The 22,219-nt window shown below is 40.9% G+C and overlaps 1 protein-coding gene across 1 annotated transcript in view; it reads left to right on the top strand.

Annotated features, from left to right (window-relative positions):
• Nucleotides 1–7,886: 7,886 nt before the first annotated feature.
• LOC308091696 (matrix metalloproteinase-15-like) overlaps nucleotides 7,887–22,219 on the top strand; it is a 41,310-nt gene continuing 26,977 nt past the window's right edge. Inside the window, exons 1-5 of the mRNA XM_080437373.1 lie at nucleotides 7,887–8,153; nucleotides 8,282–8,503; nucleotides 16,696–16,844; nucleotides 20,385–20,507; nucleotides 21,672–22,012. Coding sequence (XP_080293499.1) covers nucleotides 8,360–8,503; nucleotides 16,696–16,844; nucleotides 20,385–20,507; nucleotides 21,672–22,012 — 757 coding nt within the window. The 5' untranslated portion in view covers nucleotides 7,887–8,153; nucleotides 8,282–8,359. The remainder of the gene's footprint in view (nucleotides 8,154–8,281; nucleotides 8,504–16,695; nucleotides 16,845–20,384; nucleotides 20,508–21,671; nucleotides 22,013–22,219) is intronic.

Here is a 22,219-nt window from a genome sequence, read left to right as displayed (position 1 = left end):
GGTGAACTGTCCCTTTCATCACATTTAAACTGGGGACCCCTCACCCCGATAAGCACTTGGAATTGTAAGAGTTGAGGCATTCAATTTAGTTTGACTCGATTCCTCAGATAAATATTGTGAAAATAGCAGACCTACAGCCTCACAACTGCGAGGCGTTGTGAGCTTGTAGATCGGCTATTTTCACAATTTTTGTCTTATGTTATTGTCTCCGCCAGGCCGAAAGGCATGGCGAGAGAATATGTTTTACCCCCTGTCCGTCCTTCCGTCCGTCCGTCCGTGTGTCCGTCCTGTCCGTCCGTTAGCAGCTAATCTCTGGCACCGTTGGCCCGGCCGCTGCGAAACTGTGCACACACACTCCCTGGATGCCAACTCTGGCCCAAATGTTTTCAGATTGGCCTGTTATAGCGCCACCAGGAGGCCGATATGTGCAAAACACATTTATTGATACTACTCCTACAGATTTTGTCCAAACATCACACAAATCGGTACACAGTATCTCTATAGTCATGTGATCAACACGGACTTATCCGATTTCCCATATTCCATCCTGATTGCCTAAGATTGGCTTTCAAAGTTTGCAGGATTGTTCCGTTTTGAACAAAATGCCTCAAATCATGAACGCAGCTTGCGATTTCCGTGAAATTTCACACGCACATTTCTATTAGGCCGACGAAGAAATGCCACCCTTTTCACATTGGCCTGTTATAGCGCCACCAGCAGGTCTAATTTTGCAAACATATTTTTGGAACAAAATGCCTCAAATCATGAATGCAGTGTCTGATTGCAGTGAAAAGCCCTTGAACAAATAGCACCCTTTTCACATTGGTCTATTATAGCGCCACCAGGAGGCCACAATAACGTACCTGACCTGGCGGAGACCTGTGCTCCGAGGAGCACTTTTTCTAGTTTGGCCAATGTTTCAACAGTTTTTATAGTTTGTTTACTTTTGATAATGGCAATGCTCTTTTATTTTTTTGTCTTAAATCCTTAAATTGTCACTTCACTATCATGTGGGGACCCCCTGGGGGTCCCGACCCACAGGTTGAGAACCACTGGTGTAGAACCACTGGTGTAAAGTAACAAAGTGTACTCGAGTAGAATTTCAAGGTACTTTACCTGAGCGTTTACATTTCTTACTCCATTACACCTCTTAATGTTTGACAAATGGCGGATTTGGACTTAGTCTAACAAAACCTGTAGTGAGATTCTTCTTTTCTTTAATCCCTGTGAAACTTGCCATGTAAAACTATGCACCACGTGTACTTTCCTTTACTACATGCATTTCTGTTAGAGAAAATAATGAACAGTTGACTCATATAGGGCGTGCTCCCACCGCACTTTAATTTTACCTCTGGGGCGGAATCTGCCCAATGCTTTGTCAATGTAAATGCATGGATTCTTGGAAAAAAATGCGCAAGACCATGAATCCACACATTTGCATTGACACAGCATTGGCAGATTCCGCCCCAAAGGTAAAATAAAAGTGCGGTGGGAGCGCATTTTCAGATATAACAGATATACAAGCTCATAGCGCGGCCGCGCTATGAGCTTGTAGATCTGCTATTTTTGAAAAATCGTGAAAATTATTTTAAAATATTTTCCGAAAAACTGTTGGGATTTAGACCTTTTTTTTAGAAGCGGCCTCAGGTCTTTGACTATTTTTGAATAGTCAAAGAAATCTAAAATGACACGGATGCGTTCCAGGTCTTAATGGGTTAAACACTTTATGTAGTAGTTGGTGAATAGCGTTCAGAAGCAATGTGAGTAACGACATTTCCGCTGTGACTCCTTCATCTTACACCCTTTTCTTTCTCTGTTTTATATAGAGCTGTTCTGCGAAATCCTCCATCACTAAGAGAGAAGCGGTGACACCAAGTCTTAACCAAGGCCTGCTGTCATACGGGCCAATCAGGATCGAGGTGCCAGCGCCAGCTGAGTCGTCCGGTAAGAAACCATAATGGATCTGTCTAGGGCGGGGCACTTAACCCAAAATGACTAGTCTATGTCTAGGGCGGGGCACTTAACCCAAAATGACTAGTCTATGTCTAGGGCGGGGCACTTAACCCAAAATGACTAGTTTATGTCTAGGGCGGGGCACTTAACCCAAAATGACTAGTCTATGTCTAGGGCGGGGCACTTAACTCAAAATGACTAGTTTATGTCTAGGGCGGGGCACTTAACCCAAACTAGGCAGAAAAAGTCACTTTTTTTAATCAACTATCGACACAAAATGATTGAAATCAATGAATCTGATTAACCACTTAATTCTCTATTATACTTTGTTGTACAATGGTGGCGTACAAAACTAGTAAAAATAGCAGATCTACACGCTCACAGTGCGTTGTGGTGATCTGCTATATTGAAGTACTCTGTTACAAGTAAAGGCCTGGTGTTAAAAATTTACTTGAGTAAAAAATTTGTAAAAAAAAAAAAAAAAAAAAGTAGTAAAAAATGTACTTACAGGTACTGAAATGTTTGAAAATAGCTGATCTACAAGCTCACAACGTGCCGCGACGCGTTGTGAGCTTGTAGATCTGTCTATTTTCAAATAGCCTAGGTATAAAATGGGGCTAAAGTGGTTAATGTATGTTTCATAATGTAGTAATTTATATCTGCACAGTAACTAGTGACTAAAGTTTTCAAATAATTGTAGTGGAGTAAAAGTACAATATTTGCATCTGAGATTTTGTGGAGTAAAAGTATAGTCAAGTACAGTACTTGAGTAAATGTACTTAGTTACTTTACACCAGGGGTCTTCAACGTTTTCAGCCCAAGGACCCCCTAGCTGATAGAGCTGAAGCAGGGACCCCCTCTATATTGTATACAATTGTGTTTTAGATTCAACTTTTTAAATGTTTGTTTACTGGTCTTTTTTTCCCTCTATACCTTTTCGCCAAAAATAGCAGATCTACAAGCTCACGCGTTGTGAGCTTGTAGATCTGCTATTTTTGGCTAAAGTTCTCCTCAGAAAAGAGATGCTAGGGTTCAAGTGGTCAAGGTAAAAAAAAAAGATCATATCACACAAAGATTTGGCGGACCCCCTGTAGTAACTCTGAGGACCCCCTAGGGGTCCCGGACCCCCTGTTGAAGACCCCTGCTTTACACCACTGATTTGTACACTCTCTCAGACGGTCCATGGACTGTCTGGTCCAGCTCTCAGAGGTCTGTGAGGTCCTTTTTGAGAAGCACTTGATCCTAAAGGCTTGTATTTCGTGTTGCAGGTTTGATGAAGATGGTGGCCCTGCCCGTAGCAGGCATCTGGGCCGTGGGCTTGGTGCTGGTTCTGCTCATCGCTGTGGCCAAGGCAGGCAACCGGAGACTTCTGCAATCACAAGACAATCGCTGAGAGCTGCTGCCATTTTAGTTTGAATACAATTTAGTTGAATAAAATCTTAAATTGAAAAAAAAAAAGTACCTGCATCTTCTTTGTATTCATTTCTATGCTTGACCAGTGGTGTAAAGTAACTAAGTACATTTACTAAAGTTCTGTACTTACGTAAGTACAATGTTGAGGTACTTCTACTTTACTAGAGTATTTTCAATACTTTTACTTCTACTCCACTACATCTCGGAGGCAAATATTGTACTTTTACTCCACTACAATTATTTGAAAACTTAAGTCACTTTGCAGATATAAATGTTTAGATTATAAAACATACATTAACTACTTTAGCCCTTTTTTATACCAAGGCCGATCTACAAGCTCACAACGCGTTGCGAGCTTGTAGATCTGCTATTTTCAAACATTTCAGTACTTTTACTTTTGGTACTTTTAAGTACATTTTGATACAATACTTTTACTAAAGTAAATTTTGAATTCCGGACCTTTACTTGTAACTTCTACACTGCAGTATTGATAATTTTACTTAAGTAAAACACAGAGTACTTTTTCTACCACTGATGCTTGATTACATGAAAGATTGACAGGTTTCTTTCCCACATCAAGAATGTAAGGGTATTGCTATACCCAGGGTTAGAGCCCTATATGCTGTACATGCACGTTCACAACACATACGTGTTGTGAGAAGAATGATTGGAAATGTGCTCAATGGACACCAGGACAGGGTCTTAGTGCATTTTTTTTGGGGGGCCCCCCATGGACATCAGGGTTAATGTGGTTGTAGCTTTCCAATAACATACTTGAAACTAGCCTGGTTGATCCACTTTAGTCAGTAGTCCAGCATATATGTCCTAAAAAAAAAAGCCTTTAAGCTAGGTTTGACATGAGCGATGCAAACTGCTACCATAAGACTAATGGCAAAGCAGTTGAGAATTTTCTCAAATGATAAATGTGAGATATTTAACAATTCTCAACAATGGAAGTGATTGTTCAAGGCAGTATTTAAATGATTATGGATGGTTGTCTAAAGAGGTGCTGATGCAGTGTTAATTGCTTTGATCAAAGTGGGGTCCAGGGGTCCTGAGGAGGTTCTAGGAAGTCTCCAGCAAATTGACTAAAATAAAGCATCAAATATTTTTGTTGTAACCACTCTAAACCTGTGTATAGGAGATTTGAAAGTAGCTGATCTACAAGCGCACAATGCATCGCACATCGACATGTTAGCTTGTAGATTTGTGGTGTCAAAAGTTTGACACATTTTTAATCTTCTATCTAGGGCAGGGGTCTTCAACAGGGGGTCCGGGACCCCTAGGGGGTCCTCAGAGTTACTACAGGGGGTCCCCCAAATCTTTGTGTGATATGATTTTCTTTTTTACATTAACCACTTGAACCCTAGCGTCCCTTTTCTGAGGAGAACTTTAGCCAAAAATAGCAGGCGTTGTGAGCTTGTAGATCTGTTATTTTTGGCAAAGAGTTATAGGTGTAGAGGGGAAAAAAGAGCAGCAAAAAATGTTGAAGACCCTTGATCTAGGGCCCTGAACCTCAAGTGTAGTTTTCCAGAGCGGTCACAAGGTGGCAGTATGGCGCTATAACTGTCCTATGACGTTGGGTCTGGGTCATTACAGTGTGGGGGAGGGGCTCCGCTGCTTGTAGAGTCTTTTGTTCTGGGGGTCCTGGTCTGGATAAAGACCTCATGGAGCTCTGTATTCTGTTCTGTGCTCAGTGCTAGCAGCGGTGGAAGAAGTACTCACATTTTGTACTTAAGTAGGCCTAAAAGTACCAATAATACCACAATGTAGTGAAGTATTCGCATTACAATAAAGTTAAGTACTGAAAGTAAAAGTACTCATTTTACAGAATGTCCCATTTCACAACAAGTCTCCAAATGTATAATCAAAATCTTCAAAGTAACTAACAAAAGTTTTCATATAATTGTAGTGGAGTAAAAGACATTTGTCTCTGAGATGTAGTCAAGTAAAAGTATTGGAAATACTCTCCAGTACAATAAAAGTACCTCAAAATTGTACTTGCGTACATGTACTTAGTTACTTTACACCACTGCTACGTCATTGGGGGAGGGTTATTTCCCCTTATAACATAATAAAGAAAATTTACTGCGGGACGTTAAGTTAAATGACGCACTTAGACTGTTGTGGGTCTATTAAAGCTTCAATCCGGAACTAATTTATTGAATAAAACGTTATTTTGACCAGTGGTAGTAGAATTTTGAGGTATTTTTACTGTATGGGAGTATTTCCAATTTTCAGTATTTTAACTTCTACTCCACTGCATCAGAGGCAAATAACTCAAATAAATACATTAAAAAAAATATTTGAAAATGTTAGTTACTTTGCAGATATAAGTTATTACATTATAAAACATCAACCACTTTAATACCTAGGCTATTTGAAAATAGCATAATAACATATGCTCACAACTCAGTGAGCTTGTAGATCTGCTATTTTCAAACATTTTACTACTTTTACTTTTGGTACTTTAAGTATATTTTGATGCCAATACTTTTGTGGTTTTACTCAAGTAAAAAATATCTGAGTACTTCTTCTTCCACCACTCCTCCCACTCTAGCTCTGGTCCAGAGCGTTGCCTGGCGCGCTGGCCGACTCTTAGACCGAAAATTCCACTACCGTGCGAGGTCTCCAACCTTAGTAAAAAATAAACAAAACTATTTCGCTATTCACCAAAACAAAGGCATTTTTTGTGTTGTTGAAAGTCTATTCTCCAGGGTGGGTCGTCTCTCAGGACCCTACCTTCTCTGTAAAATACACTTTTTGGACAGAAAATAAAATATGTCCACCAGATGGAAATTATTGTATTTACTCCACTGCGTCCTCTACAGGTTAGGTCGATATAAATTGCCATTGACAAGATCTGTAGAGGGCGCAGTGGAGTAAATATTTTTATTTTATTTTCTGCCCCAAAAGTGTATTAAACAGAGAAGGTGGGGTCCTGAGAGGCTTCCCACCCCGGAGATTAGCGAAACAGTTTAGTTTCTTTTGACTAAAGTTGGAGACCGCGCACAGTAGTGGAATTGTCAGTCCATGGAAATAGCGCCGCTCCTAACAGAGAGAACTCACTAACGCTCCTGACCAGAGCTATGCTCCTCCCACTCCCCACAGCACTAGCTGTAGAATACAACTCTCGTAGACGCATTTATGATTCTGACGTTTTCAATCTACGAGAGTTGTAGGGTTCACGCCCCATGGACACAGGGACTTCCTGCACTACACCCCGTAGACACTCCAAACATGCACACATTGAAAATAAAGGTGCTTACCCCCACGCCCCAAATGTTAACTGTCTCTAGGCGGTAGTAGTTTAATGTAATAATTCATATCTTTCAATAAAGAAGTGTTTTAATGCCGTCTGTGGCCGAACGCCCATTTTTCACCCTCGTTTACTTCCTGTTTACATTGAGTGTAATTCCGGGTTTCACCAGATGGGGCGCCTCACTACCGCCCATTGGGAACTTCCGACAGAATCGGCCACGCACAGACGGCATTAAAACACTTCTTTATTGAAAGATATGGATTATTACATTAAACTACTACCCCGTAGCGAGAGTTAACATTTGGGGAGTGGGGGTAAGCACCTTTATTTTCAATTTGTACAACTTTGGAGCGTCTACGGGGCATAGTGCAGAAAGTCCCTGTGTCCATGGGGGGTGAACCCTACAACAGATTGAAAACGTCAGAATCATAAACACGTCTACGAGAGTTGTGTTCTACAGCTAGTCCTGACCAGTGCCATCTATAAGAGAGTTACGCCAACTCCGTTCACTTCTTCGGGCCAGGTCTTCTACACATACATTGGCGAATAGTGACAAATCCCTAAACCGGAAGTTCATGGAATGCATTGAAGTCGACGGCTCCTTGTCACTATTTCCAGCTACGTGAACCACGTGACCCGACGCTGTTTCTGACCCCTCATTGGCGCAACTCTCTAATAGAAGGCTCTGGTCTCCTGACCAAGAGGCAGTGGTGGAAAGTAACTAAGTACATTTACTTAAGTACTGTACTTAAGTGCAATTTTGAGGTATTTGTACTTTACTTGAGTATTTCCAATTTCCAATACTTTTACTTCTACTCCACTACATCTCAGAGGCAAATATTGTACTTTAACTCCACTACAATTATTTGAGAACATTAGTTACTAGTTACTTTTCAGATATAAATTATGATATTATGAAACATACATTAACCACTTTAGCCCTGTTTTATACGTAGGCTATTTGAAAATAGCCGATCTACAAGCTCACAACGCGTCGCAAAGCGACGCGTTGTGAGCTTGTAGATCTGCTATTTTCAAACATGTTAGTACTTTTACTTTTGGTACTTTAAGTACATTTTGATGCCAATACTTTTCTTACTTTTACTCAAGTAAATTTTGAATTCTGGACTTTTACTTGTAACAGAGTATTTTTTATTTTGCAGTATTGGTACTTTTACTTAAGTAAAGAATTTGAGTACTTTATCCACCACTGCTCCTCCCACTCCCCACAGCACAGTCAGTCAGTCTGATCAGTCTGGACCTGGACTCACAACTTACTGCACGATCCTCCACAATCCTTTTAGACTAAACCAGCACACTTTATGGACTTATGGAGTCCACCGACCAGACCTATTATTCGGGATGTAAATGAACGGCTCACTGACCCAAACAATGGGTCACAAACATAGATCACAGATAGTAGTTTGAAAGAAGCATGTCAGTCTATTGTGCGCACAGAGACAGCGCTCTATCCTGGACCTCTCTCCGTTTTTGATTGATTGAATACTTGATTGATTGAGTAAAGGTACATCCATCTTCAACCGCTTATCAGGAGTCGGGTCGCGGGGGGCAACGGTTTGACACAGTTTTATACCAAGATGCTAAAGATCCTCGGTGCGTCTTGACGCAACTCAGTGATCTCTCTCTCCACAGCTCTGAAGTTCAGCCTGTGTTGACGCATCTGGTTGTTTGAGCAACATCTGTCCTCAGAAGAAGTCCTGGTAGAAGAAGATGGCTCCATCATCATCATCATCATCCCCACAGCAGGGATCCTGTGGATCCTGGTGGATCAGACACAGCAGCATCATCACCTGGGCTTTGATCCTGTGCATGAACACAGTGGAGGCTGATGTGGAGGACAGCCTCAATGCTGAGGTATGTGTATGTATGGGTATCCCCACATACATGTAGTGGTGGAACAGGTACTCAAATGTTTTACTTAAAAGTATCAATAACCCTATTGTAGAAAAATGTCTTTTACAAAGTTCGGTGTTAAAAATGTACTTGAGTAAAAGTACAAAGGTATTGGCATCTAAATGCACTTAAAGGGGAAATCCACCCATTTTCAATATTTAACTATGTCATTAATATAGCATAAAGGAGTTGTGTGGAAATAAGAAAAAATTAAAAAAAAAAATAACATTGCAAAAAAATTTAACATTGCAAAAAAATTAACATTGCAAATTACACCATGATGAGTCATCACAGTGTAATTTGCAATGTTAATTTTTTTGCAATGTTAAATTTTTTTGCAATGTTAATTTTTTTTTTAATTTTTTCTTATTTCCACACAACTCCTTTATGCTATATTAATGACATAGTTAAATATTGAAAATGGGTGGATTTCCCCTTTAAAGTACCAAAAGTACTCATTATGCAGAATGTCCCATTTCACAAGTTTTCAAAAATGTGTAAAATGTATAAGAATCTTTAGATAATAGCAGTGAGCTTGTAGATTTGCTTTCGAATTGCCAAAGTATGCATTTAAGTCTGAAGTGGTTTTGTAATAATAATCAAAATCTACAGAGTAACTAGTAACTAAAGTTTTCAAAAAAAAATTGTGGAGTAAAAGTATAATATTTGCCTCTGAGATACTTGAGTGAATGTACTTAGTTACTTTCCACCACTCCATACATGGACCCTTTCGGAACCACTATAAGGGTATACTGGGTGGTGGACAAACAAAAGTACTCGACTCCAGTAGGCTACTTGAGTCAAAGTATGTTCCTGTTCAAATATGACTTAACTATGTTAAGTCAAAGTTGTTCTGTCAAATGTATACTTGAGTTAAAGCGCTTGCTTTTAAAAACACGTAAGTAGACAAAAGTACTAATTACAAACTACACTTTCCTTTTTTTTATATATCAATGCATTGCAATGCAAGTAGCATACAGATACAAAACAAATGTACTTCAGTGATGTAATATAACTTTTAACTTTCCCAACAGCCTGTAAGAAACTGTAAAACTGCAATTTTTAGGAAATAATAACTTTACTGTAAAATCCACATTCTCTTAAAAGCCTATATTATTATTGGTGGTAAATAAGTCACTGGTTCTCAATGTGGGGTCTGGGGGCCCCCAGGGGTCCTTGAAGGGGTTCCAGGGGGTCCTCAGCTAAATTAATTAGTTGGGAACCAAATGGACCCTCAGGGGTCTATAACTCAGAGAGGGTACAAAATGGAACCAAATGGTCCCTCAGGGGTCTGTAACTCAGAGAGGGTACAAAATGGAACCAAATGAACCCTCAGGGGTCTAACTCAGAGAGGGTACAAAATGGAACCAAATGGACCCTCAGGGGTCTATAACTCAGAGAGAGTACAACATAGAACCAAATGGACCCTCAGGGGTCCAGTATCAAATCGGGGTCCATGGCTTTAATGCATTAGAACGGTTCATAATCAGTGAAATACGTCACTCAGCATCTTCATGTTGTCAAATCCAACAGGTGGTCTGTTGTTTTATGTGAATGTTTTTGGACCTCTTGACCTTCTTACAGAGAGAGGGCACATGAATGAGCTCAGATATGCCCATGTGGCACACACATGCTGCATGGTGCACACACACACACACACACACACACACACACACACACACACACACACACACACACACACACACACAGACACCCACCCACACACACACACACACGCACGCACGCACGCACGCACGCACGCACGCACACACACACACACACACACACACACACACACACACACACACACACACACACACACACACACACACACACACACACACACACACACACACACACACACACACACACACACACACACACACACACACACACACACACACAGGCACCGCACCTAGACCAGTGGTTTTCAACCCTTTTCATATAAAGGTCCATTATTTATTGGGCATTTGAGCCACAAATCACTGTTTGATGACATTTAGTCTCTCAGACCCAACTAAAGACTTACGATTTTGTCCACAATTCCATCCATGCTGTGTTGATGTTGGTGCCTTAGGAGAGATAACAGGCAAACGTTGATCAAAAATAACAATTCTTTAATAAGTATGCAGATGTTTAACAATAATTTAACTCTTGAGAGCGTAAAATGAAACCAAATGGACCCGTAAGGGTCCATTTGGTTACATTTTACACTCTCAAGAGTTAAAGATCTATAAGGGTCCATTTGGTTACATTTTACACTCTCAAGAGTTAAAGATCTATAAGGGTCCATTTGGTTTCATTTTACACTCTCAAGAGTTAAAGATCTATAAGGGTCCATTTGGTTTCATTTTACACTCTCAAGAGTTAAAGATCTATAAGGGTCCATTTGGTTACATTTTACACTCTCAAGAGTTAAAGATCTATAAGGGTCCATTTGGTTACATTTTACACTCTCAAGAGTTAAAGATCTATAAGGATCCATTTGGTTACCAACTCTCCATCATTTAGCTGGGGACCACCTGGAATCTCCTCAAGGACCACTGGTGTTCTCAACCAGTGGTCCCCGGACCACTGGTTGAGAACACTGACAAACACTGCCTCTATCAGTGGTGCAAAGTAACTAAGTATATTTACTCAAGTAGTGTACTAGTTGTAATACAATTTTGAGGTATACTTCTACTTTACTTGAATATTCCCATTTTCCAACATTTTCCAATCATTTATACTTCAACTTCCACTAGCCTACATCTCAGAGGCAAATATTGTACTTTTTACTCTACTACAATTATAACTTTAGTTACTAGTTACATTGTAGCCTCGCGTGGCCAGACAATATCACACGACACACTGCGTGGATATTAGTCTGGTCCCTATCAACCATAGATTTTTTCCCAAGGGCGGTTACAAAAAGATCCAAACGGACTCTATTGGTTAGACCTAAACCAATCAGAGCAGTGCTTCCTTGTTCACGAACCAATCAGAACAGTGCTTCCTTGTACGTCATTGCTCCAAATAAGGTGATAAGCCCGCCCACATTTGGATACTGGGCCCTGGTTGGTTCCCCACAACTGCGGAGGGAGAGAAATGGAATCTCTATGGAGGGGGGCCAGACCTAATCTGCCGAGGGCTAAAGTGCGATGCAATTTTGCAAAGGCAGATTCGTCTGGAACCAGGCTAGTTACATTGCAGATTTAGATCATTACAAAACATACATTAACCAATTAAGCTCTATTTCATACAGTTCGGCTATTCAAAGATAGCCGATAAACAAGTTCACAATGCCTGCAACTTGCATAGATTGGCTGCTTTCGAAACACTTTGTGAAATGCGACATTCTGCGTAATGAGTACATTTACGATCGGTACTTCAAGTATATTTTGATGCCAATACGTTTGTACTTTTACTCAAGTAAAAGTTTGAATAAAGGACGTTTACTTTCATTTCATTATGGTATGGTATTGATACTCTTAAGTAAAAGGGGGAAAAAAAGTACTTCTTCTTCCACCAGTGGCCTCTTCAAAGTGAAGAAGTCAGATGATAACTGTCTAAAAATGAATCAATCTTTCCGCAAGGTTGTCCAAAGTGCAAATCTGTTGAGAATGTGGGAGTTCCTGAGCTGCTCTATGAGCAGACTGTTGTGTGTGTGTGTGTGTGTGTGTGTGCGTGTGTGTGTGTGTGTGTGTGTGTGTGTGTGTGCGTGCGTGCGTGTGTGTGCGTGTGCGCGGGGGGGGGGGGGTAACTTATTTGTACCCTAAAGCTTTGTCTACAATATGAGTTTCTTGTACAGGCATGCAGCACGTTTGGCTTGGCATCTTGAATTATGTCCTGACAGGATTTGTTGAGGCTTGCTTTACAATTTGAAAATCACATTATATGATTATTTTCCTAAGGATTACTGCATTCTGTATCAAGTTCTCCAGAAGCTTTTTTATATAAACAAATTGAATTCAAATCGATTTCTTTTATAATCAACTAAATCGATTACTCTGATTGACTGTCTCTAGTGCAGGGTTTCTCAAAGTGGGTCACAATCGTGAGCTTGTAGATCTGCTATTTTTTTGGTGAATGCTACCCCCCAGAATAGGGATGACGGGGTTAAACGTCAAGTATAAAGTTGTTTTCAATCTGTCCCAATGGAAACGGACATTCTCTCAAGTTTTCCTCGTGACACATAATGCTGTAACTTAGGGCGAAAGATTTACATATTTACGTACAATGGGCCCGATTCACTAAGCTGGTCGTAAATATCAGTGTAAATATGGGTGTAAATAAAATGTCTAAAGGAGAGTGTATTTTCTCTATGCAAAACCCGACGTGCAATTCACAAAGCGGTGTGTACATCCCTGATATGTGCGAATCACAGTTGTTCTTCATTTTTTCCAGAAGGTCAGAGGCTCGTTCATATGGAAGATCCTTTGCATTGCTCCACTTCCCCATTTAAGACCATATAAAGCTGTTTACACTCAAAATATGGGTGTAAACAGCTTAGTGCAGTGGTTTTCAACCTTTTATCATGCCAAGGACCCCTAAATTGATATACATTTAGCCACGGACCCCCAACTGAAAATGTGTTGTGCCAGGGACCCCCCAGAAGCAAAGATTTGAGTTAAAAATGTTTGCTTTAAAAATTATATATATTCAAAGATATGCTCACATTTTCAAGATTTTTCAAAAATAGCAGATCTAAAGCTTTTAGATCTGCTATTTTTGAATAGCCAAAGCTAAGTGGTTAAACATGATTGTGACGCTATGTTAACTAATTTTGCTGGGGACCCCCTGGTACCCCCCCCAAAGGACCACTGGTGGTCCCCGGACCACTGGTTGAGAACCACTGGCTTAGTGAATCGGGCCCATTGTCATTCAGGGTGCTGTGGATGAAAAATGTATTCACAGGGGGGGTGCCCTGAGTCCAAAAAAAAATGGAGAACCTCTGTTCTAGTGTGTGTGTGATCTGTATGCATACAGTCATATATTATTTCCTCTGACCAGGCCAGGCCGTGGGGATCACAGGCCAAAGGAAGCACACTGGCATTGATGCATGCATGCATGGATCAATGCAAGCTGTGCACGTGGTGTGTGTTTGTATTCCTCTGGTGAGAACTCTTGCAGGGCAGCAGCAGCAGCAGCAGCAGCAGCACTGTTTTATGGCTGTTTTTCTGCTCTGGGGGCAGAAAAACATGAAACTTATTCATGTCAAGGACCCCCAAATTGACACTTATTAGCCCACGGACCCCCATTTGAAAAGATATGCCAGGGGGCCCCCATAAGAGAATAATATTCACGGCTCTAGCAGTGATTCTCAACCATTTTAATTTCAAGGACCCTCAGTTTGAAATGCATTCATTAGACTACGGACCCCCATGTAATTTAAAATCTCTGGGACCCCAATTTATATTGTAAAATCAATGCTAATTTAACTCTGAGAGTGTACAAATGGAGCCAAATGGACCCGTCAGGGTCCATTTGGCTCCATTTGTACACTGTCTGACCCATAAGGGTCTCTGACCCATAAGGCCCATACAGACCCATACACTCTCTGACCCATAAAGGGTCTATTTGGTTCCTTCCTACCTATCCACCATTTAGCTGGGGACCCCCTGGAACTCCCTCAAGGACCCCTGGGGGTCCCCGGACCCCACTTTGAGAACCAAATGCACTAGACTATGTTTTATCAACATGTGAATTACGCCGTACAAACAAATAATGTAGCTTTCATACTACATGCATCGGCGGCAGCTCTTCCATTCTCCTATCCCCTGCAAAACTGTCACTTTTCAGGATTGGACATTCAAAAATAGCAGATCTACAAGCTCAAAAAGCGCAGTCGCTTCGAGACGCGTTTCGAGCTTGTAGATCTGCTACTTTTTGATGCTTTTGTGTGACTCTGTGGCGCGATCAAGTAGGGCGTTAAAGGGATAGTTCACCCATCTAGCCAATCATTTGATGACCAGCGGACGGGTAGGCAGCGGTCCCGGTAGGAGACACAAAGGAGACTCTTTGTGTCTCCTACCGGAACCGCTGCCGGTCATCAAATTATTGTCTTAGGAATGAGACAAAAACTAAAAGAAATATCCATGAATTCAAGTCTCCATGGGGTGACTAATCCATAGGAAAAAAGTCATTTTGGGGTGAACTATCCCTTTAACCCATTAAGACCTGGAACACATCGGTGTCACTTTAGATTTCTTTGGCTAAAATAGCAGATCTACAAGCTCATAGCGCGGCACTCTGTGCCGCGCTATGAGCTTGTAGATCTGCTATTTTTGAAAAATATTGAAAACATTTTTCTTTAAATTTTTTCAACAAAAAAAAAAGGATTTAGAAAACATTTTTAAGAATTGCCTCACGAAGAAACACAAGAATATTAGAACTTTAGAACACTTAGAATATGGAGAGGTTTCTGCCAGACAGCAACGTTGTTATGCTCCATTGTTTGAGGACGGCGGTGCTTGCTGAAAAGAAGCCATTTTCAGGCTAACAAAGCTGACATGCCTCTCTCTGGTCTCTTTGGTTATCTCAGCTGGCTGCGAGCAGAGGTCCAGCTGAGCACAAGAATGCTGTAACGTTAATGGAAGCCAGCTGGCCTGTATCTCTGCTTTCTCTTCTCTTCTTTTTAACTCCCTCCCTTTACGCCCTCAGATGTTCTTTCTCCTGGCCACCAGACAGCCATTGACCCTCGACCATCCCTTACTTGACTTACATTTCACCGTGGCTGTTATGCACACGCATACACAGTGCCCTCACACATACACCACACACATAGTACACACACAAGGGTTCCATGCATACAATGCTAATGTTTCTAAATAACACACATACCACACACCTGCTGTATATACGCCATCACCAGTGGTGTAAGTACATTACTCAAGTACTGTACTACAGTATATTACATTATAAAACATACATTAACCACTTTTAAACCCTATTTTATACCTAGGCTATTTGAAAATAGCCGATCTACAGGCTCACAACGCGTCGCATCGCGACGCGTTGTGAGCTTGTAGATCAGCTATTTTCAAACATTTTAGTACTTTTACTTTTGGTACTTTAACACATTGATTGCCTAGATCGAGTCAACTCGTTTTTAGAATCCATCGCTTGATTGCCTAGATCGAGTTAACTCGTTTTTACATTTTTGGGGGAAAATTCCACAAGGGGCGACCTAACACAGCTTTGGAATGATCGATCGTCTCTCAGAGAAGAACAATGTGGATGTGACGTCATTCCAAAAAACGTCACTTCCATCCGCCCCAATGATGGGATTTTCAGAAAAACGGCTGTAACTCAGTTTCTTTTTTTTCCATTGAAAACCACCCGTTTTCAGCGGACCAAAGCTCCAAAATGGCGGATCACGGTTGGAAACTTGTTGTTCCCATGGATACACAGATCCTTCCGTCTACTCACAGGAAACTTTTTCCGTGTGTTTTTTTTACACAATGTCGGTTCCACGGCGTTTCAAATATCATCGGATTGAGGTAATTATACGCCGGCACGGGGATAGAAAACTATGTTTAATATCTTGGCAGTCAATGTGTTAAGTACATTTTGATACCAATACTTTTGTACTTTTACTCAAGTCAATTTTGAATTCCGGACTTTTACTTGTAACAGAGTACTTCTACATTGCAGTATTCATACTTTTACTTAAGTAAAACATTTGAGTACTTTTTCCACCACGTTTTAAATAACGTGCATATCTGCATATGATGCTATCTATCACATATACTATCTGTATGAATATATCTTTATCTTTTATTTAACTTGCTTTCTATCTCTTTCCCTTTGCTCAAACTCTACTACCTCTGTCCTACGCAAGACCACAGTGGACTTTTTGTGTTATACTTTTAGCATTATTCTATAATTGTACCTCTGTGCTATTTTGTTAATGCAGTATTCAGTCACTCAATCCTCTCTCTTCTCATGGAATTCTACAAAACAATGGAGCGTGCATGTGGAAAAATACATTTCGCCAACTTCTTTACAACTATAAAACTGTGTGACAAATGATTCTGAAATGTGCTGAGACCAGACCATTCAGCCGATATCCACATTAGAGCTATTGTTTTTTAACCACTTTCAACCTAGCGTCCGCATTTCTGTCATGCCATCATAGACAACACATTGTGTTTCTGCTGCTCTGTCCTCAGTCTTGGCTGCGTCAGTTCGGCTACCTGTCCCAGGCCAGCAGACAGATGTCCACCATGCAGTCGGCTCAGATCCTGTCCAAAGCCGTCGCCGACATGCAGCGTTTCTACGGCCTGGAGGTGACAGGGGAGATGAACGCTGATACTCTCAGGTAAGATGGATTCACGTACAGTACTGTATAAGCTAGACCAGTGGTTTTCAACCTTTTTCATATCAAGGCCCATTATTTATTCGCCATTTGAGCCACGGAACCACCGTATGATGAGATTTAGACTCTCAGACCCAAAACTTTTAATATTTTGTTGTCGTTGGATAAGGTTTTGTCCACAATTCCATCCATGCTGTATTGGTGTTGGTACCTTAGGAGAGATAACAGGCAAACTTTGGTCAAAATAACAATTATTTAATTAAGTGATGCAGATGTTTAATAATAATTTAACGGGTCCATTTGGTTTCATTTTACACTCTCAAGAGTTAAAGATCTATAAGGGTCCATTTGGTTTCATTTTACACTCTCAAGAGTTAAAGATCTATAAGGGTCCATTTGGTTATATTTTACACTCTCAAGAGTTAAAGATCTATAAGGGTCCATTTGGTTTCATTTTACACTCTCAAGAGTTAAAGATCTATAAGGGTCCATTTTGTTACATTTTACACTCTCAAGAGTTAAAGATCTATAAGGGTCCGTTTGGTTACATTTTACACTCTCAAGAGTTAAAGATCTATAAGGGTTCATTTGGTTACATTTTACACTCTCAAGAGTTAAAGATCTATAAGGGTTCATTTGGTTACATTTTACACTCTCAAGAGTTAAAGATCTATAAGGGTCCATTTGGTTTCATTTTACACTCAAGAGTTAAAGATCTATAAGGGTCCATTTGGTTTCATTTTACACTCTCAAGAGTTAAAGATCTATAAGGGTCCATTTGGTTTCATTTTACACTCTCTAGAGTTAAAGATCTATAAGGGTCCATTTGGTTTCATTTTACACTCTCAAGAGTTATAGATCTATAAGGGTCCATTTGGTTTCATTTTACACTCTCTAGAGTTAAAGATCTATAAGGGTCCATTTTGTTACATTTTACACTCAAGAGTTAAAGATCTATAAGGGTCCATTTGGTTACCAACTCTCCATCATTTAGCTGGGGACCTCCTGGAATCTCTTCAAGGACCACCGGTGGTCCCCGGACCACTGGTTGAGAACCACTGTGCTGGACCACCGATTACCGACCTGGTGGGCTGTAAGGACATTGATATTTAGAACATAGTGTTACAAAAATATATTTTTTTCTCTCTAAACCCTTGAAAAATGTGTGTTCATTGTAATACCGATAGATAGGAACTTAAAGTATACTACGTACGGGTAGTTCCACTGATCCAAGCCAGAACAGATCTTTAAAATGCACCCTGCCCCCCCATCTGACAGATGGGGGGGCAGGGTTTGTCTGTATCTGTCAGTCTCTCTCAAAAGTAGACCGTTCACAGATGATGCTTTTTTTATGCATGACACATGAAACGACCATATCTGGCCATAAACAGCATGAATGCCGACCTCATGAAGAAAGTACAAGTTAGATTGTACGTATGTATTGTTGTCGCTGTCAGACAGAGACCTTGTATCTCCATATTAAATTTTTTCATAAATCCATGACCTCTATTCTACTTTGAAAATACCAGATCTACAAGCTCACAACGTGTCGCAAATGAATGCAACACATTGTGTTACCTTGGCTAACGAGCGTATCGCTGCTGTTTATTGCTTTAAAGGTGCCCTCTTCTCCCTCTATACCAAATCCATTGTGAGCTCGTAGATCTGCTATTTTCGCGGAACGTTCGCACGTGTTTGACAAATTTTTGCCTATGTGGTTAAAAGTCCACCAGATACGGTACGTTCCGCTGAACCTCCAGTGTGCCAGTGTTTACCGCTACCTTCCGGGAGCTGAAAAGAAGCTCCATGATCCAGAGATCGCTGTAGTCCGGAAATCCTGCAGCTCCAGTAGTCTGACGGTCTGACCCCCACGTTGGCACTGCAGTTCTGCCTCTTTACTTTGGGAAAACAAACTCCACTGGTTTATCAGTGTGATCTGGATGTTTGGTGTGGAAATATCTCTTTATTTCAGTGGTGGAAGAAGTACTCAGATATTTTACTTATGTAAAAGAAACAATACCACAATATAAATATACTCTGTTACAAGTAAAAGGCCTCTGTTCAAAATGTTACTTAAAGTACCAAAAAAGTACTAAAATGTTATAGCAGCTCACAACGCGACAATGTGCACAGTAAACCTACACAATGGGGCTGATCATTATTTCATAACATAATATAATAATTTATGTCTGCAAAGTCACTAGTAACTAAAGTTTTCAAATAATTGTAGTGGAGTAAAGGTACAATATTTGCCTCAGAGATGTAGTGGAGTAGAAGTAAAAGTATTGAAAATTGGAAATAGTCCAGTAAAGTAAAAAATACCTCAACATTTTACTTACTTAAGTACAGTACTTGTAAAGTAAATGTACTTAGTTACTTTACACCACTGGGCACTGCAGTTCCGCCTCTTTACTTGAAAAAAAAAAACAACTCCACTGGTTTATCAGTGTGACCTGGATGTTTGGTGTGGAAATATCTCTTAATTTTCGCTGGTGTTAAGCTTTTCTGTGTCAGAACTCAATCTCAGGGCACAATAGACCTACACAATGGAGCTGATCATTATTTCATAATCATGGCAGGTGAATAATTGTAAAAAAAAAAAATTGAATACTTTTTTATTGGGGATAATTCAATAGCATATGTCCACAGTCATTGCATATAAAGTCATTGCATATAAAGTCATTGCATATAAAGTCATTGCATATAAAGTCATTGCATATAAAGTCATTGCATATAAAGTCATTGCATATAAAGTCATTGCATATAAAGTCATTGCATATAAAGTCATTGCATATAAAGTCATTGCATATAAAGTCACCCCCATTATTTATTACACATCACGAGACAAACCAAAACACAACATGCAGTCCCCCCCCAGCCTGAACACATTTCTAATCAGTGGAGTGTCAGGGTGTTGTGGTACTTTAAGTTGGATCTAACTTGCAAGATCCATCTGCCGTTCAGGACCGTCCACCGCCCCCCAGGGCGGTCCATGTTGTAGCGACAGAGTAAACAATGTTACCATGTTAGCTATTTTCGGCACAAGGCACCGTCATGGGACGGAGCATAAATTAAGCATTAGACTCTCTGTCTTGCCTTCAACTAGCCTGAGGCTACGAGCTCAATCCATGGTCTTGAAGGGCGGACCCAAACACAGCCGCCTGGATTTGTGCGTGGCTTCCTATTGCTTCACCAATCTATGTCCCCGCCTCCCCTCCCCTCCCCCCCTCGGCCTGTGCACGGAGCACGCTGACGTCACCAAATTTAGAGCGACGCCCCTCTGCACTCTGATTGGTTAGGAGATAACAAGGTCCAAGACCATCGTTCATGCATCGCTCCCCCAGGCTTTTTTTCTTTTGTAACAAAAAAAAAAAGCCTGGGTTTCCGAGGCTAGCCTTCAACTGATACCACTGAAAAAGTGACGTGTGTGTGACTGTGTGTGTGTGTGTGTGTGTGTGTGTGTGTGACTGTGTGACTGTGTGACTGTGTGTGTGTGTGTGTGTGTGTGTGTGTGTGTGTGTGTGTGCGTGTGCGTGTGTGTAGGGCTATGCGTCGGCCTCGCTGCGGCCTGCCTGACAAGAAGGCGGACGAGACGGACGGCGGAGCGAGGAAGAGACGCTACGCGCTCACTGGACAGCAGTGGGACAAAGACCAGCTCACATACAGGTAGGACAAAGACCAGCTCACATACAGGTAGGACAAAGACCAGCTCACATACAGGTAGGACAAAGACCAGCTCACATACAGGTAGGACAAAGACCAGCTCACATACAGGTAGGATGATGGGACCGTTTATCATTATTATTGGTTATCACAAGTGGTGGAAAAAGCACTCGAATGTTTTACTTAAAGGAGTAGTTCACCCAAAAAATGATTTATTTTCTATCAATTGCACACCCCATGAAGCCTTGAATCCATGGATTTATTTGTGTTTTTGTGGCATTCCTAAGCCAATAATTGTATTCCTGTCTCCTACCGGCTAATGTATCCGGTAGGAGACACAAAGTAGATTATTTGTGTCTCCTACCGGAAATACACCCGGGCATCAAATTATTGGCTTAGGAATGCGACAAAAAACTAAATAAATCCATGAATTCAAGGCTTCATGGGGTGTGCAATTGATAGAAAATAAGTAATTTTTTGGGTGAACTCCTCCTTTAAGTAAAAGTATCAATACTGCAATGTCGAAGTACTCCGTTACTAGTAAAAGTCCAGAATTAAAAATGTACTTAAAAAAGGAAAAGTACAAACGTATTGGTATCAAAATGTACTTAAAGTACCAAAAGGAAAAAGTGCTAAAATGTTTGAAAATAGCCGATCTACAAGCTCACAACGCGTCGCGATGCAACGTGTTGTGAGCTTGTAGATCAGCTATTTTCAAATTGCCTATGTATAAAATAGGGCTAAAGTGGTTAATGTATATTTAATGTAATCCTTTTAACTAGTAACGTTAAAGTTTTCAAATAATTGTAGTGGAGTAAAATTGCAATATTTGCCTCTGAGATGTAGTGGAGTAGAAGTAAAAGTACAGAAAACTGAAAATTCTCCAGTAAAGTAAAAAATACCTCAAAATTGTACTTAAGTACAGTACTTGAATAAATGTACTTAGTTACTTTACACCACTGGTATTTATTGTTTTGTTATGTAAACACGGGGCAAAGTTACATACTACGCCTTTAACAAGAGCTTGTGACTAAATAATAACTACACTGGATCCACAGGTTAATTTTTCTTCCCTGAAAAGTAACGGTTTTGGACGATTTCCACCACGACAGTGAGCATATGTTTTTTTGAATCTCCTCTCTCTCTCTCTCTCCCTCTCTCTCTCAGTATAATAACCCAGCAGTTCCCCACGTCCCTCAGTGAGGAGCGCGTCCTCGCCGCGCTCCGCCGGGCCTTCGACGTCTGGAGAGGGGTCACACCGCTCACCTTCGAGGAGATCCCCGCCGAAAACAACTACAACAACATCAACATCAACAACAGCACAGGCAGCCAGGGCCCGCTGGCAGACATCCTGATGTTGTTTGCCTCTGGTTTCCACGGCGACATGTCCCTGTTTGACGGCGAGGGCGGGTCGCTGGCGCACGCCTACTACCCGGGCCCGGGCACGGGCGGAGACGTGCACTTTGACGCCGACGAACCGTGGACCCTGGACAACGAGGACCCCAAAGGTTCGTCAGATTATCGTTAGTAAGATTCAGTTTGGTTTAGTTTTTTCTGTTTAATTTGCGTTTGAACACACTTTCAGGTATTGACTAGGCCAACGGTTCCTGAACTTTTTAGGCCACGACCCCCCAAATTAATCATATTTGAATTGGGGACCCCCTGACAAGCACTTAGTTGGTATTGTAGGCATTACATTTAGTTTCACTCGTTTC

This window comes from Gymnoscopelus braueri (assembly GCF_963280865.1).
Source record: "Gymnoscopelus braueri genome assembly, chromosome: 9".
Lineage (NCBI taxonomy): Eukaryota > Metazoa > Chordata > Actinopteri > Myctophiformes > Myctophidae > Gymnoscopelus > Gymnoscopelus braueri.
Note: the sequence above shows the minus strand (reverse complement) of the source record. Positions and strands in the feature narration are given on the sequence as shown.